Below are 22,383 nucleotides of genomic sequence, written 5' to 3' on the forward strand. Positions count from 1 at the left end.
CATTTTCAGCATAGTACACAACTTTTGTATTAATAGAGAATCAAATACATATATTTACAGGGTATACTGCCACTAAAGGGTGTAATTTCACAGGAAGAGTCTCTTCCTGGTATTTTTGATCATCACAATTATATCATAAAAGTACAATTCACCAACTCGCTTTTGGTAGTCCCACCAATTGTTTAAATAGTGAGCTATTTTCCTGATAGAAAATGATTTATACTCTTTGGATATTATTTCATTTTGTTCATCATAGACCACCTTGGCACAATAGTTTGCCAAAATTAAGAATGTTCTTTCCGGGCCCAACGGGTTTTGTAGGTTTTCGTCCAAGTTTCTAGTCAAATCGTTGGTTTTGAGGATCAACAATACCATTCTAGGCATTGTACTCAAGATATCCATTAAATCTTCCAATACTCCCTCTTGGGAGTGTAACTGATATTGCATCTCCTCTATTTCCTGTTCGGTTCTATTTTTGGATATATCATAATTCAAAGCGGTTTCTGGAGCTCTACCGGTAATAGCAGAAGCAAAGATCTTAAACTTCTGCTCACCTTGAATACCAGCAAATCTTTCAGCATACTTTTTCATGTTGGGTATATCGTTGTCTAACATAGCAAGCCAGAAATGAGAATAGTCTCTCTTCATTTGCACTGGAATGTCTCTATAGAGTCCATGGTCGTATAAGACAATTTCAAAGTTGTGACCAGAGTGTGACTTCTGCACACTTCTAATCGCCAAATTGCCACCATGAGGATCACAATGTAAGCCAACACCTGGAGTAAATATCATGGCATTAAATACGTGAGATAAGCATGAAGAAACTTCTGCTGGCGAAATGCCGTTATCCTTCAAGTATTTGAGGTTATCTAATCTGGCTCCTCCCACATATTCCATAATCAATATTCTTGGTTGGGCAGAGACAATTTTCGGTACTCTCAAAGCAGTCTCTTTTTGATAATTCTTGAAATATTCGTTGGTTTTACGAGCATTTTCGGCTTCGTTAGTGAAGTCTAACTCAATGAAAATAGAGCTTTGCATCTCTTCACCCAACCACGTAAGAGGATATTCCGGAAAGATTTTGTACATCAAATTAAAGACAGTTTTAGTCAAATAGACATCAAGCGGCACGAATTCTTGTAATGAAGGATGTTGGACCTTAACAGCAACCTTCTCTCCATTCTCTCTCAAAGTCGCTATGTGCACTTGTGCCAAAGACGCTACACCAACAGGCTGCGGGTTAAATTCGCTGAAGATTTCGTCTATAGTAACTCCCAAATCACTGATGAACATCTTCTCGATTTCAGCCAAAGAAGATTGTGGGCACTGATCCTGGAGTGGAAGCATCGTGTCAGTCCATTCTCTTGGTAATAAATAAGTGAGCGCAGTTATATGTTGCCCAAGCTTAATATATATTCCTCCGTTTGTCTCTAAAGCTTTTAAAGTGATATCTGCAGCCTTTTTGTGTGTTAAAGACAAAGCCCTATTGCGGTCTTCTGGTGTTTCATACTCTCTACGAAGAGTTTTCAAGTATAAGTTAAAACACCGGACCATCGCTACTGTCACAACGCTTACTCTCTCGGTAGTCTGAACGAAATGTCTTGTAGTATCATTTGTAGCATAAAGAAAAGAACCTCCAATACCTATTACTAAGCCTATTTTGAAATATCTGAACCTCGATTTAGTTGGGGTCTTTTGAGGAAAAGTCGTTGCCGAAGCTGTTGTAAATGTATGTCTTTGAATAGGTAAATGCCTAGGCCTAGGAAGAAAGCCATCTCTCCCGGTTTTCGGCCATGCTCGACGACTAAGCTTTGTTGGGCCTGTACGAGACAAACGAGATAACTGATACATCAATAGTTTGCTTGTGCTTAACTTAAAGGCAGATCACTTCTATTGGAAAGAAAGAATTCCTGGAGAAAAATGTAGACCCACTGGTTAACTACTGAACTCTATAAAATGAAGCACGTGATTTTCTTCAAAAAAAAAGTTGAAAATATTACATGTAGCGTGCAGGCACGATATGGTGCATGTGTTTTCCGAGTACGGTTCTGTTCGGAACATCGCATCGGAAGGTTGCAGTGGATGTGGGGGTGGATCCGAAATAATATTTGTTTTCTTTAATCGGTTGCAAAAAAGTAGATGTATTGTTTCGCATTGTTATATAGCCTGATTATGGGGAATGTTAATCAGAGTTTATGTTACTACATAACTTTGAATGAAAATAAAATTAGAGAATAGTGATAATTAGGTCTTTTGACAGTTTCCAGTTTTACTATTTTTTACAGTAATTTGAAGATTGTGTGTCCAATTTATTCAATATCTAATATGTGTACCTTAAATATTCTCACGCATTATTGGAAAAATCCTTCTATGCTTCCAGCGTTTTGCTCATTCCCAAACTCAATTTGTTCCAAAAGTGCTTCATTCTGCAAAAAATCGAAATCGAAATCGTTGAATGCTTGGAAATCGAATTGGCCAAGATTAGGTGCCGGAAAGCCCTCTGGTCTTATAATCTCTGCAATGCTTTCTTCCGAGATCAACGGTTGAGAAAGATCTTTTGTCTCGTTTTCATTCTTTTCCACGAATGTAGGAGTAGCTGATTCTGAAGTACGCAGTCTTTTATAGCTGAGCTTCTCTTCGCCTCTTATGTTGCTCTCCATTTGGTTATATGTCTGTGGAATTGCATTTTTATGGATGGCGGTATGGTCAAATGGGCACTTCCTTTTCTTAGAGTCTGCAGTAACCTTTCGTGCTGGCATCATGTTCATATGATCAATTGGACACTTTCCACTACTCTGAGGTGAAGGAGTACTACTGTCATCATCCATCGGTGTTGTAATATGCGAAATAGGACATCTGGTAAACTCCTTGGTTCCTTCTTTCGAAAGTGGCGAGCTTGAGGAGGTCAGCTTTATTGTCATCACTGGACAATCCTTTATATCGGATGCAGACCCCACGCCCCGGAATTGAGGTATATTTGCATGAATTTTGGCGTAGTTAATTGATGTCATTTTCCTGGAATTCTTCACAAATGTCAAGTAAAATTTCCATAATTTCGAAAGTTTTCCAGACTTATCCTTGTCCAATAATTGACTGTTCGACAAGAGGTTAACAGAATCTTCTACTACATCAACAACGCGAGTCTTAGTGAGATCCTCTAAACCTATCCCATATTCCGAAATTGCCTTGTCATTGTTTGAAGCAGAATACTTCAACATTTGGTTCCTTAAAATCGTTTCCTGGCTGAAAGTATTGTCATCATTTGCAACTCTCATGAGCAACGCCACTATAATTTGAATTAATCTTGTTAAGAGTTCTGTAACGGCCAGCAATAAATATTGGGAATTAATGCTTGAAGGCTCTTCCACGAGAACCTTCCTCAACTGATTAATACACTCTAGATATTTTATGAATATTTCAGGCACTAAAGATGCTACTAATTCTTCGTCCATATTTTCTTCTCCTTGAAGTAGGAGAATATACTTCATAAAATATGAAAGATAAGTCAAGATTGAAGTAGCTTCGAATTTTCTTATATGGCGCAAAGTCTGCAATCCAGGGTCACCAAGCCAAGTATTACACTGCCGAATTAAAGCATCAAGATTGGAAACTGTCAATCTGGGGTCTCCAACTTTCATTATTCCATGTGTTAATGCAGAAGAGACTCTGGATATTAAATAATGTACATGAAGTGTTATAGTCAACTCTTCTAGTTTGTCTGTGTTTAATGTGGTGATATACTTAAGGTGGTACAGAACCAGGTCAGCCTCTTCAATCTTAGTGTATAATTTCCTCAATAAGTTATCGAGTCTCTCCGAGTGTTTTATTAGGGGAACGAAGTTAAACGCTGCCAAGTTGGCCAATCGAACAAGGTCGGTCCAAATATAACACATGTGGATCTTTAGTTCTTTGTTTCTTTTCCTAGCTTGATTGTCTTTGAACACTATTAGCTCGGGGTCCTTCCAAAGCTCCACGGTGGAGTCCCCCTTTAATATTGTCTTCAATAATACTGTGAATAATGTGGTGAAACCAGGCTTTGGGTCAGAGGTAGCTCCATCCTTCTTATACTCGGCGATTTCTCTATTAAGTAAGGTTATACTGCAAGCCATTAGACACAATGACGGACTTACTGATTCGGCGAATTTCAAGCGTGTGACGTGAGTAACAAATTCTTGAACAATGAAAAGGATATTACTCAGTTTTGGGCCAAGTCCAAGGTAGATTATTTCTGTTGGGAATAACGCCTGAAAGTTGAGACTAATATCGTCACCTAGCTCGGATTTAATTTTTGACCGCAAAATATCTAGGGATTCTTCAATAACTAAAGCAAGCATGCACAAGTAGACACCTTTCATTTTAAGACGCTCAAATAATTCTTCGTCACTAAGACTTAGACGTGGATCATTCGAGAGATTTAATGCTATCTCATTCCCGTTTTTCTTTATGATACTTTGAATCTCGTACCTGTAGAAAGAAAGTAAGTCTCTCGACTCTATGTCATAGACTGAATTATTGAAATAGAAATCTATGAGAAAGTAAAGTTGTTTGTAGTTGATTTTTTCATTTCCTCGAATCAAATTGAGAGTAGAATCCCAAAGGTTCTGGACTTTGATAAGCAAGTTTTTACCCTTCTCGGAAATCAAGTCATGGTATGCTAACCTTTCTTGCTCTGTTCCACGGGGATTTGGAATAATTTCTTGATTATTAGGGTTTTCAAGTGTCGTTCTTGGTAGTGGAGCCGGCGAAGGAAGGCGCATGGGACTAGGTGTGATCTGGTCCTCAGTCATGAAGTTGAAATCGCATTCGATCACTGGGCACCTCAGCTTTTCGCCATCTTTGCCTTTTGTTACTGGGCATATTGAATAAGTGAAGTCTATCTCGTTGATTCTATGCGGTGATTTCTTTGAAAGAGGATTAGCTGTGACAGACAGATTGCCCAAAGAGAACGATTCTGTATTAATCTTTGAGCCATTATTCAACATGTTCATTTTGTACGTGTGGTAGATTTTTTGCAAATTAGTGATTTTAAACCAAAGTGTGGTAAGCTGGGGATCTAACTTGATTAAGTTAATCCATGAATATGTATCAATGTGGTGTGCTTTGGTATTTGTTCTTGCTAGCACAGAGTAGCCAGGATCGTTAATGACGTTCAAATTATCTCTATTTTTAACACTTGAGTTGTTTAATTTGCTTAAAATAGTTATAGGTTTGCACCCATCACTAGTGGGATCATGAACCTTCGGAGATAATTGCTGTAAAACAGAGAGCTGTCGCTTCAAGTCTTCAATCTCCTTTCGTTGTGAGTGTACAATTTTTTCATGTTGAGCTCGAAGAACTCTATATTCTTCAGTTTGCTCCACTGGGATCGCTATTTGTCTAATCGAAGTGCCGTTGTATTCATCGCCTTGATTTTCCTTCTTTATTTTGCTTTCTTGACCATCAGCTGAAGCTTCGACACCATTTCCGTGTCCGGGTGCTCCACCTTGGCTCCAATGAGGTTCTAAATATTCACATAGATGCTCTACTCCATTTCTAACACACCCACCACACGCTGGTTTAACTTTGTCACACTTTACCTTTCTCTTTTTGCAAATCAAGCATGAAACCGGTACTCTCTTACGATGCCTCAGGGCCTTGGGCGGATTTGACGAGGTCGGTGTCATGGCTGTTACTACTAAGTGAGAAGAAAGTAAATGAAATATATCTCAAGCAATAGTGGTACTAACTGATCCTACAAACGTTCTAAAGCTCGGAAAAGGTCTCCACCATAATTCCGCTTACTTTTATGCACTTATGTCGCTCCCACCTGCAAAGAGTACTCTCAATACTGAACAGTACATTAAATATCCTGATCAGTATAATCCGATAAATGGCTGTGAATCGCTTGAGGAGGATCGCTTGCGAAGGTATTACTACCGTAACCGTATGCAGGATGCCGACATAGGATGATTGGGGGTATAATGTGTTAAAGGTAAGGATTTTGGATCGAGACTGGGTAAATAGTAAGAGGAAGGAAGGAAGGTACAATACGATAATATACTTACTAGGTAGAGAAATATCATAATTAAAATGAATACTTGACTACTGATATTAGGTCAATTTCAATGTTTTCACGTGAAAGTCATGATCAAGCTAAAAGTCGTGCGAGTTACCAATAACATTTACCCTTCTCATACTGAAATATCAAATAGACATCATAAGTAATGAAGAAGATAGATGGATTTGTTATTTGGAGTCATAAGTGGTGCTTTAGTTACAGATACTTTGTACAATGTCGGCTGGAATACCCGTTCGTTTGTTGAACGAAGCTCAAGGCCATATAATATCATTGGAATTGACCACGGGCGATACTTACCGTGGAAAGTTATTGGAAAATGAAGACAACATGAACCTTTCGTTGTATGATGTAGTGATAACAAAAGGCCGTACGGGAGCTACTTCTTATATGAATCAGGTATTTGTAAGAGGATCGATGATACGGTTTATTACAGTTCCAGATATATTGAAGAATGCACCTATGTTTTTCATGAAACCAGGCGATAAACCAAAACCTCCTGTGAGAGGACCTCCTCCAAAGAGAGCAAAATACTAAGCATCAGGTATTTGTTCCAAGGAAAAAAGCTTTCAAAGAGCGATATGGAGCACAGGTAAGAAATGGAACTTTTCAATTCAGAATAAAGAATAGTGAATGTGTTGAAATAAGGTGTCATTGTGCACCTTTTGATGTAAAGAGTACTCGTCACACCACAGTTAACATATACGTCTCCCTTCAAATCTCTAAGTTATCTTTGCTCATCCAATTGTACACTAGAACCGTCAGGTTATTATAGCATTCATTAACATGTCATGATTATGTATAGAAAAAGGTAATAGAATCTATCACTTGTTTAAATCATAGTGTAAATATATTGAAAAATCTCATTATTAATTCTTGTATCTATACAATTGTGCATACAACCGTAATTATCTAAACCATTGTAACAATCTCCTCTGCAGCAGTTGGGTGGATGGCAACACAGTTGTCGAAGTCAGCCTTGGTGGCACCCATCTTAATGGCAACTCCGAAACCTTGCAAAATCTCAGAACTACTGTCTCCAACGATATGAAGTCCAACGACCTTCTCTTCTGGACCAGTACATACAATTCTGTAGACAGTTGGAGACTTCAACTCTGGCTCATCAACCAAACCGTAGTACATGTTTGTGAACTTGGAGTTGTAGATCTTGACGTTCTCTTCTCCGAACTTAGCCTTGGCTTCCTTAGTAGACAAACCGATAGAGCCAGCCTCTGGATGGGAGAAAACAACAGATGGAATATTGTTGTAGTCCAATTTCTGTTGAGCGTAGATCTCTGGGCCGAAAAGTCTATTCGACAATCTACGACCAGCAGCAATGGCAACAGGAGTCAATTCGACCTTTCCAATTACATCACCCAATGAGAAGATTTTAGGGTTGGCAGTTCTCTGGAACTCATCAACGCTAATTTGCTTCTTTTCGTTAAGTTCGACACCAACTTTTTCTAAGCCCAAGTCAATCAACGATTTTCTACCGACAGTCCAAAGCAATTCATCTGCTACTAAAACGGTACCATTACCCAAAGTAACCTTTTTCTGACCGTCTGATGTCTTTTCCACTTTGACGACACCACCAGATTGCTTGTGAAGCTTAATTCCCAACTTTTCGGTGTAGTGCTCGGTAATTGTGTTTTGGATAATCTCATCGAAGGCTCTCAAGACAGTGTCTCCACGAATGACAAAGTGGGTTTCTGTTCCAAGGCCATTGAAGACTCCTGACAATTCGACACCGATGTAACCAGCACCCACAACGACCACGCTCTTTGGTTGCTCCTTCAATTCAAAGAAACCATCGGAGGTGATACCCAATTCAGCACCTGGAATTGCTGGAGGCACAATCGGAGCACCACCAGTAGCAATTAATACGTTCTTGGCGGAGAAGACCAACTTTTCATCTTTCTTGAAGGTCTTGCCTTCTTCCACGAATTTGATTTCCTGGTCGCCAGTCAAAGTGACTTCAACGTCTCCGTCGGAGTTAGTGAACTTGGCGTGACCGAATAAGTAATCAACGCCTTCTCTTTTCAAGTTTGTTTCGTAAATTCCGTTCAAACGGTTCACGTAAGCGTCTCTCTTCTCCTTGATCAAGCTCCAATTGAAGTCGCCGTACTTGATTTCGTCGTCGTGGGCGGATGCCGATTTGGACAAACCATATGACTTCAAATGGGACTTTCTATGGGCAAGGTCAGCGGTATGCCACATCAATTTCTTTGGGACACATCCGACATTGACACAGGTACCACCCATCTTGTTGAATTTGCTTTCGATCAACAACACCTTGGCGCCGTATTTGGCAGCTCTTCTGGCGGAGGAAACTCCTCCAGAGCCACCGCCGATGACGAGGTAGTCGTAGGTTTTAGAGATAGGAGCCATTGCTTTGGAGGACGATGTGAGATGTCTTTGGATGGAGTGGAGACGGCCGGTCGATTGTTTGAGCAACGTTTTGGCCGAAGGGGTGAACATTAGAAACAACGACATGTATATATACTGTAGCTACGGATAATGGTATATTTATATTAAATATGGCTTCACACAGACGCAGGATCACCAACTGTGAGGGACAGTAACAAAACGGGAAGGTTTAAGTGAGGTACTGGAGAGAGAGGGGAGGGTGAGATTGAGAGTAGTTAAGGTTCTCAAGAGGGACAGGTTTTGAGCAAAAAGCAACTTTGAAGTAGTAACAGTAGAGACCGTGGCGTTGTGGAAATGGTACAGCTACAAACAGATCAAGATTAGTCATCGCTGGCACAAGAATTATAATTACGGGATCTGGAGATCTTGGATACGGGATACGAAGACGGGGAACGAGCTGACAGATGACGGTGACGGTGACGGTTCGGTGGGCAGAGAAAGTCTTGGATCGAGAATTCATTCTGAGTTTGTTAGTGAGAAGGTAAAGTCGGAGGGAAGGTAAAAATTGAGTCAGAACGGGCTTAAAGATGAGAAGTCCGTAGTTTTATTGGGTTTACGTTTTGTAGAGATATATAGGTATAGAATTGAGTCGCCACAATTGATACTTGAATTCTTGTGAGAGTACTAACTGTTAATTTGCTGGGTAGAGAATGGAAACCGACAGTTTTCTGAGAGTAAGAAAGTGAGAGAGATTAGCAGAAACACCAGGCAGTGAATGAATGGGTTCCGTCGCGCGACGACACTGCATTGCGCAATCAACGGCTGATGTCAACCAACCAGAGTCAAGCTACGGCGCTAGAGAAGAAAGCATAGAAGGAGAGAAAAATGCAGGACCAAAGAAAAGGGGTACCAGATACTGTTGAAGAAACCCCTGACAATGACAATTGACACTAATAGAATCTAGAACCTTTGAAGGAAAAAGATCCAAGGAACCAAGGAAAAAGATCCAATGAACTTAGAATCAAGAAATTAAGGAACTAAGGGACCAACAAGAACAGTCACGGAAAAAGTTCTAAACCCGTAAAGGGGTGATTGCCCCCTCCCACTCACCCTAATGTTTTCCACAATTATATATCATTCTAAAGATACATAATATTGATATTTAATCTTGTCCTTGACCATTTCACCGTGACTCAAACGGCGTATGGATGCCGCAAGCTCCAATCGGCTATACATCCCATGGAAAACAGACAAGCGAAAGTATGGGGTTTGAAATAATTCGGAAGATAAGGAAAGACCAAGAGTTAAGAAAAAGTGGCAAAAGAATTACAACTGTGATGAAGAACTCTAAAAAGTCCTGACTATCTGTAATAATGAACAGGGGATCATTCATTCATTCATTGTTTCATTCATTATGTAGGGCAGTCCTCAGTAGTTCAATGAATATTCTCGTATTGTTTCATCTTCCCTTGGCCGCAAATTTCAATCTCAACAATGATTGCAAAATCCCATGTTCGTAATTTTGCTATTTCCAGGCCCAGTATGTTTAGTACGAGGACGTCTATAATATATAATATCTGATTTTTTAAACCCGTATGTTTAATTTTCCAAGAAGTGCTTGCTATCCAGTAGTCACAACCTCGAATCTTGTGCATTCCAGTTGACCCGACAGGATAGCAATGTCATCATTTCCCCAAAGTCCCCTCTTCTATCTACAATTCATAATAGTGGTTCCTCCATCTACAATGGAAAATATTATTATTTACCTTATTATCTATCGTAAACTATGCCCAGTAAGGTCAATTCATCAAACAGTAAACCTGTGTCATTCTCCTTCGGCTGGACCCAAGCCGTTACGCCCTTCAGCCTCGTATTTGATACACTTCCGGAGATATGACATCGTAAAAAGTTGTAGTTCTTCACTGATCTCTTCAGATAATTCATCCAAGTCGTCCTCCTCGTTGTAATCATCGTGATTGTCATCCTCCATGTTGCAATTGTTGACAACGTTAGTTCCTGCCATATCATTGTAGTTGACTTCGTCGTTCTCTCTGTCATGCTCAGAAAGATGCTTGTTGTAAAGCTTATCTAGCTTCTTGGCTGTAACATTGTGGAACTTGTCGTAGTCAAAATCTGATGTATCCATTCTGGGAGTCAAGGAACTACGTCTTCTCTTCCTCTTGATATTGCTGCTTACAGAACTATTCTTGAGATCTTTGAGGGCATGTCGAGTCTCTTCAAGCGCTTGTACGAAGGCTCTATCTTCTTCCACAAGTGAAGTTATCTCCTCTTTGTCTTCATGGAAGGTTTTCTGGATATTGGCAGTGTTATCAACTGATGAGTAAGAGGAGTTATTCGTGATGTATTCTTGATTGAGAGTGTTGCTATAGCCAAAAAGTCTCAGAAGCATGTCTTTCTTCTGATTGATCTGCATCTGTCTTCTGGTAGCGATTGAATGAGTCAGTGAGAATATCTTCTCTTGGTTGCTCTGAACTTGCTTCTTGTAATCGTGAAGCATTCTTTTTTCATCTGAATTATACTTATTAAGGGAAACCAGTCTGTGCTGTAAATCTTGAAAAGAACTGTGTATTACATTCAATTCTCCTCTGGTGTATCCTGGAATAGACTGTATTATGTTATTTTTATTGACACCAGTCCTACCGTTATTAATGTTTTCACTGTTTTCCTTGTCGTTAAAGCTGTCGCTAGACCCGCTAGCAGATTCGTCTTCATCATCAAATTCATCTTCTGACTCGCTTGAAACTCCAAATATGACGTTTCTACTTATTCTCTCTGCTGATTCCCATGCCTTTATCTGTGATTCTTTCACAGCAGGTGGTAAATGGTCTCCGTGCTGTAAGTCTATATCTGTAGGGTAATTAGTGAATACTGCGTAGTCATAACCATTCATATTGATTGGTTTATGTATTATAAAGCTTGGTACAGACTTGTTTGGGTGGCTTTCATCTATTTCGTGGTCTACTGCGTTTCCATCGCCATCAGCGGCAACCTTTTGTTTCAGGGATTGCTGTAAATTTAACAACTTACTCTTTATTAAGCGTCCGTTACGAGACGTCCTTTGAGAAATTGGTTTCTTGGTGCCTTGACTTTGATTTTGTTGTTGGTTCTGTTGTCTTTGCTGCTGAAATCTTCGTATATTGTTACTTGGTGTGCTTACCATAGATGTAGATGACGAGCTGACCGTCCTTGTTGTGCTATTGTAAGCCGCCATGGAGTCATTCGGGTTGAATGTGGTGTCATTAGGCGCTAGGTGTGATGAGGCGGCCCTAGAAGTGTTAAATTTCGGAAGATTGTACTTGGACGATACATTGTTGGTATTACTAGCCGTTGAATTCATGATATGTATAGATTAATGTGATATTGATACAAAATAAGCTGGTTTTGAAGATATTCCCGTAGCTGTGGAACCTATTTTAATTGTGAAATTACAAGTTTACTGTGAAACGGACAGAAGCGGCGATTAAATTTGAGGGTACTGGCTAAGGAAAGACACTAGTTGTGTGGTCTAGTAAAGACTACGAGCGTTTACTCTCGGCTATGACGATGATAAATAAACAAATAAGGCACTGTCACCACTGTGATACTGTGTTGTAAGAGATAACGGTTGCAGTATTAATATTGTACACTGTTGTTTGTTATGTGAGTTACTGTGTACAGGTAGCAGCGTGCACAAAGAGATAGAGTTTTTGGGATCGTAGTTTGAAGTGGTGGCACATTTGACAGGACAAGGAAAAGGGGAAGAGAGAAGAGGAAAGAGGGAAGAGATGAAGCTAGAGGAGATAAATCGTGTTGGAGGATGGAACTGTCGGAAATGGGTACAAATAGAGTTGGTATTTTCTTGTTTGTTTTTTGTAGTTGTACTATAGAAAACATGACATATCAAGTGTACAGTGTACTGAGTGGCCATAGTATCTGTCTCTTCTAAAATTCTCGTTAGCGGTCTATCGGAAAGGAAATGTAACGAGAGAAGATGCTGGGGGATAAGATTATTGCAGCAAGGAGGTCCTATTCATTCTCATTGGCAAGGTGATGGGTGATGGGTGGGGTCGGGTGGGTACTCAACTCGTATATTGTACAGGGCCTGAAACCGAAATTTTGTGCTCAAAGAAGAAACCTACGTTGACTGCCCGATGAGGAAGCAAGTCATGAACCCGTATGGACTTAACTAATCCTGTTCATGTATTTGTACTGTATGTATTTGTACTGTACGTCTGGTGACAGAAAACAGGCTTCAGCAAACGAACGAGCTCTGTCGCAGCAGAGAAAAAAATTAGATCAAACATCAGACTCTCATCCCAACCTCAATCATCCTTGTCTCTTTTCCACGTGATGAGGGCTACAACCCTAGAACTACTAAAATCCTCACCATCGTATACACACCCTCAAAAAAGTTCACATTGTCTGCAGGTGCCCCTTCCTCTCACTATTCTCACGCTCTCATACTGAGAATTTTCACTTTGTTGGTAGCCAGACAGTGCGAAGGATTTTTGAGATTACTTAAAAATTTTCATCAATAGATTTTCTACGGAGTTTCTTATACTAGCAAGCATAAGTACTTAGACAAGATGGCTACTGAATTAACCGTTCAATCTGAAAGAGCTTTCCAAAAGGTTCGTAGAAATAAAGGAAACAGTGGAGAATCGAGGATTAATTTGAGCAGTAGAGAGTTGTAAGATGGAAATGAACAATGATGGAAATTTAATAGAGTGATGATATTCGAGGATCAGTTTTGACAGTAATAGAACAAAGCAAATATTCAAAGCAACATCAAGATATCAGTAGGGGAAATGATTTAATTATCAAGTGAAAGAAAGAATATACTACATTCAAAGAACAGAGGAAATATCATAAAACGAAATCATAAGAGAGATGTCTATGTATTCATCACAAGACTTCATTTAATCGTAGAATCATATTGAAAGAAACAGCAATGTCGACAATAGCACACAGTAAGGTGTGATTTTATACAGCAAAGATCAAAGTTCTAGAGGGTAAATTTTTCACCATCATTTCCATTTATTGTAACTGGAAGAGTACAATACGCTCTGTGCCATGACTCAAGATTAAGAATCGGCAATCTATGATAATGATATATTAGAATTCATACTAACTTTTTTATAGCAACCACACATCTTCACCAACCCAAAGGCTAAGGCTAACAGAAAGACCAAGAGATGGTATAAGGATGTTGGTTTAGGTTTCAAGACCCCAAAGGCTGCCATTGAGGGTACCTACATCGACAAGAAGTGTCCATTCGTCGGTACTGTTTCTATCAGAGGTAAGATCTTGACCGGTACTGTTGTCTCCACCAAGATGCACAGAACTATCATCATCAGAAGAGACTACTTGCACTACGTTCCAAAATATAACAGATACGAGAAGAGACACAAGAACGTCGCTGCCCACGTCTCCCCAGCTTTCCGTGTCCAAGAAGGTGATGTTGTTACTGTCGGTCAATGTAGACCAATCTCCAAGACCGTTAGATTCAACGTCGTCAAGGTTGCTGCTGCCGCTTCTAAATCCAAACAATTCGCTAAATTCTAAATAACCTCACAAACTGAATTACGAATTCGTTTTGTTAGTTGTATTCTAAGCAAAAGTAATATAAGATATTTATATAATGTTTTGTTCATGTTTACTAGGGTATTTTCTTTAATGTTACATTAGTCTTATAAACGTACGTATCTTGTAAGTATCAAATGGGAATTTGTAATTCACATCATTCTTCAACGATTCCTTGAACGAATCCCCCAATGTTGCTAAACTACCCAAATTACTTTAGCTTGAACTTATAAGTATTGAAATACATGCGTGTTATATTATTAAATAGCATGGCATTTTCTGTAAGCTTTCTACTATTAGTACCTTTTCTGCAAATCTCATCAGAGTCGTGATGTTTCTTGTGTATTTGTATCAATAAATAAGACATAAGCCAAAGCGTTGAACTATTAACTTTTTATCCTAACTTGCTGCCATGTTTCTCCATCTCTGTATCATACAAAGATATATGCTTTTCAGTATTTATGGTACAGTCACAGTATGTGATAATTAATTCACCTATAAGTTTGAAGGAGCCTCTGCCTTCTTTACATCCAATTTCTTTCCTCCCCATTTAATCAATAACTTCAACAACTCACCATCTTCGTGCAACTTTACCAAGTCGTCACATCCACCTCTACTTTCATTTGACTTTCCCACTAATACATTTGGAACGGTTCTGCGGCCGGTAGTTTCTGCCAAGTATGCTTGTAGTTCCTTTCCGTGTTCGTGCTTGTCGAGTTCCACGACTGTTGGAGCAGGGGTGATTTGGTAACTTGACAAAAGTAAGTCCTTAAGTTTCTTTGAGTATGGACAATATGACTTAGAGAAGATTGTCATTGGGGAAAGCGATCTGATTTGTATCAACGCTTCTGCCGCGTCGAATGTAGCAGTTTCACCTTCAGGCGTTGTGCTGTCTCCTTTCACGACGTCTCCGTCTTTATCATCGGAGATTTGCTTGTTGATCATCGCGTCCAATTTGGCATCATTTTTGGAGTCTATGAGTTTGTTGGTGGTCAGTACCAGAGGATTTGAGATTGCTTTGCCATTAGTAATAGGAGTGGATTGGATTTGCGACCTGTAGAGCACCACAACAAGTAACACGGCGACAACTGCCAATGAGATGACTCTGATTTGTTTCAACTTGAACATGCTGGTAGTTGTACTATGACTATGACAACTATGTATATATCGGGGATTCAGGCGATCAAGTCTGCTTCTGTTTCTTCTCTTTCTTCCTACTCTTTCTTTATGTGTTAACAGCTCACTGTGTAAAACAAACAAAAAAAAGATCCTTCAAAACCAGGAACGCACTCCAACGACTTACCACGAATTTCTGTTTTTGGGTGATCGTTTCAGAATTTGGCGTAGGCGCATTTTTTCTCTGGTTCGCCTTCTCTGCTCGCTAAGTGACATACCTGTTTCTGAGTGATATTTCTGAGTGATATTTCTGAGTGATGTTCTGTCATAGTAGAGATATGTCGTTGTTGAACTATGCCACAGTAATGCTTTTTTTATGACAGACTGAGAATGGTTGGGTTGAGCATGGAAGGAAGGAAATGGTAGGTAGCAGATGGGAGAGTGGACTGTAATGGTGTTATGGTGCTATGGTGGTGACGGTGGTTATACTAGTATACGCTGTGTTTTTTCTTCTTCTCTACTAAATGTGATGCTAATGTTGATATGTTGTGTAATAGGTGAATGTTATTTCAGTGCTATGATGGAATGTGTCTGTGTACAAATGTCCTGTGTAGGATTCAATGTTCTACCCTTTGGCCTCCTGATGAACGTTTAATATCCCGTTCAACGTTAGGCTCTATGAGAGAATCTAACGTATCTGCTTGAACGTCTTCGCTCAGACATGAAATTTCACATCAAATTCCAGATGGGGCTGACTTGTACCTGATTCTTTAACACTTAGGGATCCCTTGACTCGATCTTTCACCCCATAATCGTTATTTTCTTTCCCTCTGCACAAATCAGGATTGAAAATTAGCTGCCGCGAAAAGACCCTTGAGAAATACGAGAACGATGCCAGTTTACGAGAAGGGAGGGGAACGATATTATAATTTCGTACTATAGGAAGCAATGATATAGAGGATATGGCAAGTAGGGGATGCTGATTCAGTGGTAGCGTGTGTATTTCTTCATATTAGCTAGTTGAAGAAGGAATAGCCTCCGATTCACTTCAAAGTGTGGTTTAAAGACGTTGGGATTTGAACTTTGAGATACATATGTGAATTAATATGAAGAGTTTACGTTCCTTCTTCCCCCTCTCTCTCTCTCTCTCTCTCTCTCTCTGTCACTCACTCTCTTGCTATCCCAGAGTTCATATCATTTTTCAGAGTTACCGCTTTTTAAAATCTTTTCTCAAATAATTTGTCTAATAATGGAATAAATTGCCGAATAGTAACCAATAATGAAAAAATCACTACTTGGTATACTTTAAGAGAAGATACAAGATTATAATCCCCGTCATCCATTATATACGTCATGACAGTTTGGAACCAAATACCACGAAGCTGTAAATCCTTTCAGTGAATTTCAAAATTGCATTGGAGCTATGTATGATGTCAATATATATTAGGTCGTGTGACCAAAATATGTTTGAAAGCAGTCTGCGAAGTACACTGCAAATTTTGTCAAAATTCCTGTCACAAGACACCCCAGAAAGAGACAACGAGTAACATAAATAAATGGATATATGCAAGTTGTTGAAAGAAACCCAATGTACTCAAAAGAGGGGCAGACCCAACATAAAACATACTACCGAATGTTGACTACTGGAAAAGACAAACTGACAGAAGCAGGATCGCTCTTTCTCAGGCCAACTCATCGAAATAGATCATCGACAGCAAATAAATCCAACTTCTTCGATTTTGACCATTGCCGTCTTAAACCCAACCCCGTATTAGTTCTTCTGGAGTTTTGGAGATTAGTCCAACCCGGCGTCATATAATTTTTTAAGAACCGCTGCTCGAAAAATAAGTGAGGATTCACCTAACGTACTCTTACTCGAATGTAAATCACCAGTCGAAAAGGCTTTAAACCTTCCCTCTAGATCCTCCGTCTACTGGGCTTTGATCATGGTGAAAAATTCGTGTCGCTGATCTTTTCCCGAGAAGAAATAACCTCTGATGTATGTACGTCCTCGGCTTCAGCTTTTTAGATCATTGGTTAAGACATCATGGATGAAAATACGAGAACATAAAACGTGTGTTTATCTCGTACCTGCCATACTTATGACTTAAATTGTATTAAAAGCACTTACGAGGTAATAGATACTGGCCATAAGATATGTGTACATGCAGCTTCAAATGCATTAACTAAGAATTGCCCCTACAAGAAATTTATGGGTCGTTACCAGCATCTAGACTACACAAGGATCTAAAATAATTAGATGAACCGAAGATTCACAATGAAGTCACAAGAATAGATACCACATGTAGATAAGACTCGTGTGCCTCTAATTATCAATTTTAATGTTTTTCCATCTGCTGGATTACCTAAAAATAAAAAACATTGTTGATATGCATGCACTAAAAAATATTTTATTAGATACATAATTATCAAAGGGCGAGTTATAGGGTACACGTGCCTATGTTAAGCAGATATTATGTGCAATCGATGAAGCGTTACGAAGGAGCCTTGCAGTTCGGAGAATATCGTACCTTGTACCTTGTGTAATGTGAAACCTCTTACGATTTCTTCTGTACAAGTCCATGGTAATTGAAGGAGAGTGTTACAGTACTGACATCCTTCCTTCTGCTTTGTATTCTCTGGACTTGCGATGTCTGTGGACGTGTCATGGGTTCTGTTAGTTGAATAGGAGGACCTTGTCAGCCTCGCCATCGTCCCAATTAGGAAAATATCGTGATTAGGCTAATATGCCTTTTCTATGTCTGGGCTCCATTCTAAACGGTGCTTTTTGCTGCTTTTTCTTTTGTGTCATGCTTTCTCCACTTATTGAATATTATTGGAGTTTCCTGTTGAAGCTTCTTCTTCACATCTGATGCCATGGCATTGCTTTCGGTGACGACAAAATTGAGCCATTCGATATACAAGCCTGCACACACAGATGTAGTTACCAATATTTTTTTGATGAATTATGTTCCTCTGCACTATTGACACACGTGGGTCGTGGGCGAACCGTACAACGTGGGTTCCAAGGTCGCAGCCAAGAAAGTTGCGAAATTCTTGGAACTTTAATCTGGGGCACACGTGGGGTGCAAAAAAAAGATATGCAACGAGAATAGGGCCTAGCAATGGCTCCGTACGTTTGGCTACATTTTAGGGAGAAAAGTTAGCGGGAAATGGCATTAATTTGCGGTGGAAGTCAGAAATGTCGTTGTAGATAAAGGGCTTTTCTCTTCACACATTTGTCACCACGTTAAGCTACGTCTACGGCGAGTTTTTGCATCTCAATTGTTCACCTTAGTCCATACGGGATTAGTCGATGGAGATGAAACAAAATGAAGAGCCAGTCTTTCAACATACACCATCATTAAGAACCCGTGGGCCACTTTACATACTCTTGACTTGGAGTCGTTTCTACGAACGGACGCTAAAACTAAGGCATTTCGATATATCAACTTTCCCAAAGTAGTACTTGCAGCTCAAGTTACTTCAAATTCTGCTGTCTTCTGATTATTCATGGTTTAAATTCCATATTTTAAGCTTTAGAACGGGGAACTTCTCTAAGATCAAGGAAGAACCGTTGAGTGACAAGAAAACAAAAATGTGTGGAGAGGCACCAAACAAGACTCTTACAGTAATACCAAGAAAGTTGCTTTAATACCAAGAGTTCTCGGCTGACGTTGGGACTCAATGGTTATCCACTCTTTCTTCATATATATATGTATATATATACACTGATTGCCTTAAGCAAAATCGTTCAGTCGTTTGAATTGTAGAAGATACACTTGTAGTCTTTCTTTATGAGAGAGGATTGCACTAAGTCAAGCAAACCCGTAGAACTATACTTTTTACAATAGTAATATTACAAGAGTATATGCATTAGAATACGATAATAGTTATTCCAAGCAAGATGGAGCGGCAAACATGGAAATAGAAGCCCAATGCGGACTATCGGCTCAGACTTAGGGAAGATTAGTGGAGCTTTAGAGTAATCTACGAGCGGCTCTCCCCAGCGACTTTGGCTAATCCGTCTCTGGCCAATTTCACACCTTTGCTTGCGGTCTTGTACGCCTTTCCAGCAGCAACAAAGGAAGTACCTACTAGGACATTTGGCTTATTGTGATACTGATTGGGATGGTCATCTCCAACTTCATTCGAACATCGTTGCTTGTATTGAGGGCTCGATACCATGATATTTTATTATGCAACGTCCTCTCAACAGCTTACCAATAGAAACGTTTTTGCGTAAGATGCAGCAAACATCTAAATAGGCATCAATCATAAAGCCCACGGAGACATTATATGGGGCCGCCAAATAATAATTCCAAGTTATGCCGTATCATATGATAACCGCTGCAGAATCGGTGAGACAGATGGAGCCTGTGCAACACCACAACGTTTTTAGAGGTATACACACTACTAGTGAAAAGAAACGGAAATTAGGGAGTATCCATATGGCAAAAAGAAATTTGGCAGGCAGCATAAAATACGTCTAGCTAATTACTCTATTATTACAGAGGCCCACGAGACGTCTACATCGCTAGGGCGATCAATGTAAATGAGGAGGCCATCCTAGGATGTATGGTGCCGTTAGTGAGTTTACGCAGGCAGAACAAGTACTTTTCAGCAGTGTGCTCAGTTTCATTTGTTAGACTTGCTGGTTGGGGGTGTGAGTTTGTCCAGTCAAAGAGCGGAAGCAGTTTCACGGTTATAAGGTCTTCTATTCTTATAACTTCACCACTAAATCCAATTGTCAAATTCTTATTGCTCAATGACCCTTCATTATGCCTTTCACGATCTGCCTAGTGCTGTCAACTGTACAAATCCTGGGCAATTGTCCTTCAGGAATTTGCTGCTGCTCCTTCTGGTTCGTAATCTCTACTCGTTTCCAAAAAAAAACAATTCCACACCCTCCAAAAAAATATTCCTCACTTCCAGTATTATGAGAAGTGAAATACTGCACCACAGGCCTAAAAAATAATATTTTAATTTTAACCTTATTATTAATTTCTTTTAGGATGCCTCCTCCATAGCGAAAGTATAGAATTGCCTATGGCAAAACGGAAGATACCTCCTCCTACCGTTAAAAAGTATTATACGTATGCACGCTATCAATTGTACGGGATGAAAGATTTTCCTCATGCTGGTTGTAGCAACCGGCTAGTGTATAAATATAGTGGGAATCCCTCTGGGTTAGAGTTAGGTTGGGATGTTTTTTTTCTCTATCATCTCTCGATCGTCTTAGACATTAATTACAGTTTCTAATACTCACAGTTACTACATAAAATGTCTGACATTAACGAAGCTTCCGCATACCACGAGAACACTTCCGGTGGTAAGACCGCTTTCAAGGATTACGTTGGAAAGTTTGCCCACATCGAGGATCCATTGGAAAGAAGAAGATTGGCCTTGGAAGAAATTGACAATGCTGGTTTCGGATGGACTCAGATCAAGATGATCATGATTGCCGGTGTCGGTTTCATGACCGATTCTTACGATATTTTCGCCATTAACTTGGGTGTTACCATGTTGTCCTACGTCTACTGGAAAGGTAAGATTCCAGACTCCACCACTACATTGTTGAAGGTTTCCACCTCTGTTGGTACCGTAATCGGTCAAGTTGGTTTCGGTACCATGGCCGATGTTGTCGGTCGTAAGGCTATTTACGGTTTGGAATTAATTGTCATGATTGCTGCTACCATTTTACAATGTACCGTTGGTCAATCTCCAGCTATCGAATTCGTTGGTATTTTCGTTACTTTAAGAATTGTCATGGGTATCGGTATCGGTGGTGACTACCCATTGTCTTCTATTATCTCCTCCGAATTCTCTACCACCAAGTGGAGAGGTGCCATTATGGGTGCTGTTTTCTCTAACCAAGGTCTCGGTCAATTATTCGCCGGTATTGTTGCCATGATCTTGGTCCGTGCTTACAAGGATGACTTGGTCTTCGCTAAGACTGGTGCCGAGTGTGTCGGTAGATGTATCAAGGCTAACGATCAAATGTGGAGAATTCTTATCGGTTTCGGTTGTGTCCCAGGTTGTATTGCTTTATACTACAGATTGACAATTGCTGAATCCCCAAGGTACTCTCTTGATGTCAACGAGCACGATGACCTCGAGAAGGTCGCTGATGCTGAAGCTGTTGTCGACGCTCACGCTGCTGAGATCGTTGCTCCAAAGGCCTCTTTCAAGGATTTCATTCACCACTTCTCTCAATTCAAATACGGTAAGATCTTGCTTGGTACTGCTGGTTGTTGGTTCCTCTTGGATGTTGCTTACTACGGTCTTTCTTTGAACACTGCCCTTATCTTGCAAACCATTGGTTACGCCAACAACTCCAACGTTTACGAGAAGTTGTACAACTCCGCTGCTGGTAACTTGATTCTTATTTGTGCTGGTGCTTTGCCAGGTTACTGGTTCACCGTCGCTACCGTTGACACCATTGGTAGAAAGCCAATTCAAATTGGTGGTTTCTTCCTTTTGACTGTTATCCTTTGTGTCATAGGTTTCGCTTACCACAAGTTGAACGAGCACGGATTATTAGCTCTCTACGTTCTTGCCCAATTCTTCCAAAACTTCGGTCCAAACTCCACCACATTCATCATCCCAGGTGAAATTTTCCCAACCAGATACAGATCTTCTGCTCATGGTATCTCTGCCGCCTGTGGTAAGGTTGGTGCTATCATTGCTCAAACTTGTATTGGTACCTTAGTCAACCACGGTTGTGCCAAGGACAAGCCAAACTGTTGGTTGAACCACGTCATGCAAATTTTCGCTTTGTTCATGTTCATTGGTATCTTCCTTTCCTTCTTGATCCCAGAGACCAAGAGATTGACTTTGGAAGAGATCTCCGAGAAGTACCACGGTGAAATTGACACCACCAAGTTGGGTAAGGACAGATACGCTCCAACCACCCAGGAGGAGTCTTACGACTCTGACTTGAAGCAATAAGCTGATAGCATCTACACATCGATTCATATCTACAAATAAAAATTTCTTATTATTGTCAACATCCGTTTCTTTCTTATCCATCTTGCTTTGTCTAATATCACTTTCATTTCACCGCTTTTAATTAAGTATTTATTACACGATAATATCGAGGTTTTTATAAAGCGACCATTATATATTTAATACATGAGGTTATTGTTAAAACTATTTGTACCTGACAAAAACTGTGGTTCTGAAGTTTATCACACCGCTATCAACTTATATCGCTTCCTTCTACGAATCGTATCAGTAGCCGTATTAGTTCGATAGCTCCT

General features: G+C 39.9%; 8 protein-coding genes across 8 annotated transcripts; 3 read left to right on the top strand and 5 right to left on the bottom strand. All coding sequences in view use genetic code 12, as the record gives it.

The window, feature by feature from the left end:
- Positions 1–46: 46 nt before the first annotated feature.
- On the bottom strand, positions 47–1,958 carry RJT20DRAFT_126943 (uncharacterized protein). Its single transcript, XM_064916873.1, has one exon. It carries the CDS (start codon positions 1,849–1,851, stop codon positions 88–90), a length of 1,764 nt encoding a protein of 587 aa, XP_064774946.1. The 5' UTR covers positions 1,852–1,958; the 3' UTR covers positions 47–87.
- Positions 1,959–2,296: 338 nt separating this feature from the next.
- ZCF20 (Zcf20p) lies at positions 2,297–5,846 on the bottom strand. The gene has a single exon (XM_064916874.1). It carries the CDS (start codon positions 5,661–5,663, stop codon positions 2,352–2,354), a length of 3,312 nt encoding a protein of 1,103 aa, XP_064774947.1. The 5' UTR covers positions 5,664–5,846; the 3' UTR covers positions 2,297–2,351.
- A 369-nt stretch (positions 5,847–6,215) lies between these two features.
- Positions 6,216–6,885, top strand: SMD3 (mRNA splicing protein). Its single transcript, XM_064916875.1, has one exon. The coding sequence runs from the start codon at positions 6,272–6,274 to the stop codon at positions 6,590–6,592; it is 321 nt and encodes a 106-aa protein (XP_064774948.1). The 5' UTR covers positions 6,216–6,271; the 3' UTR covers positions 6,593–6,885.
- An 82-nt stretch (positions 6,886–6,967) lies between these two features.
- On the bottom strand, positions 6,968–8,443 carry GLR1 (glutathione-disulfide reductase; the record flags this gene model as incomplete). The annotated part of the gene is made up of 1 exon (XM_064918283.1): positions 6,968–8,443. The coding sequence occupies one exon, from the start codon at positions 8,441–8,443 to the stop codon at positions 6,968–6,970; it is 1,476 nt and encodes a 491-aa protein (XP_064774949.1).
- A 1,740-nt stretch (positions 8,444–10,183) lies between these two features.
- RJT20DRAFT_126947 (uncharacterized protein) lies at positions 10,184–12,178 on the bottom strand. Its single transcript, XM_064916876.1, has one exon. The coding sequence runs from the start codon at positions 11,778–11,780 to the stop codon at positions 10,248–10,250; it is 1,533 nt and encodes a 510-aa protein (XP_064774950.1). The 5' UTR covers positions 11,781–12,178; the 3' UTR covers positions 10,184–10,247.
- Positions 12,179–12,967: 789 nt separating this feature from the next.
- Positions 12,968–14,143, top strand: RJT20DRAFT_126948 (40S ribosomal protein uS17). The gene is made up of 2 exons (XM_064916877.1): positions 12,968–13,053; positions 13,565–14,143. Exons 1-2 carry the CDS (start codon positions 13,009–13,011, stop codon positions 13,985–13,987), a joined length of 468 nt encoding a protein of 155 aa, XP_064774951.1. The 5' UTR covers positions 12,968–13,008; the 3' UTR covers positions 13,988–14,143.
- Positions 14,144–14,500: 357 nt separating this feature from the next.
- RJT20DRAFT_1466 (glutathione-disulfide reductase) lies at positions 14,501–15,133 on the bottom strand (the record flags this gene model as incomplete). The annotated part of the gene is made up of 1 exon (XM_064918871.1): positions 14,501–15,133. One exon carries the CDS (start codon positions 15,131–15,133, stop codon positions 14,501–14,503), a length of 633 nt encoding a protein of 210 aa, XP_064774952.1.
- A 5,018-nt stretch (positions 15,134–20,151) lies between these two features.
- Positions 20,152–22,278, top strand: PHO84 (phosphate transporter). The gene has a single exon (XM_064916878.1). The coding sequence runs from the start codon at positions 20,405–20,407 to the stop codon at positions 22,070–22,072; it is 1,668 nt and encodes a 555-aa protein (XP_064774953.1). The 5' UTR covers positions 20,152–20,404; the 3' UTR covers positions 22,073–22,278.
- The last annotated feature ends 105 nt before the right edge of the window (positions 22,279–22,383 follow it).

Source organism: Scheffersomyces xylosifermentans (genome assembly GCF_036884685.1).
Source record: "Scheffersomyces xylosifermentans strain CBS 12540 chromosome Unknown RJT20scaffold_3, whole genome shotgun sequence".
Taxonomy (NCBI): Eukaryota; Fungi; Ascomycota; class Pichiomycetes; order Serinales; family Debaryomycetaceae; genus Scheffersomyces; species Scheffersomyces xylosifermentans.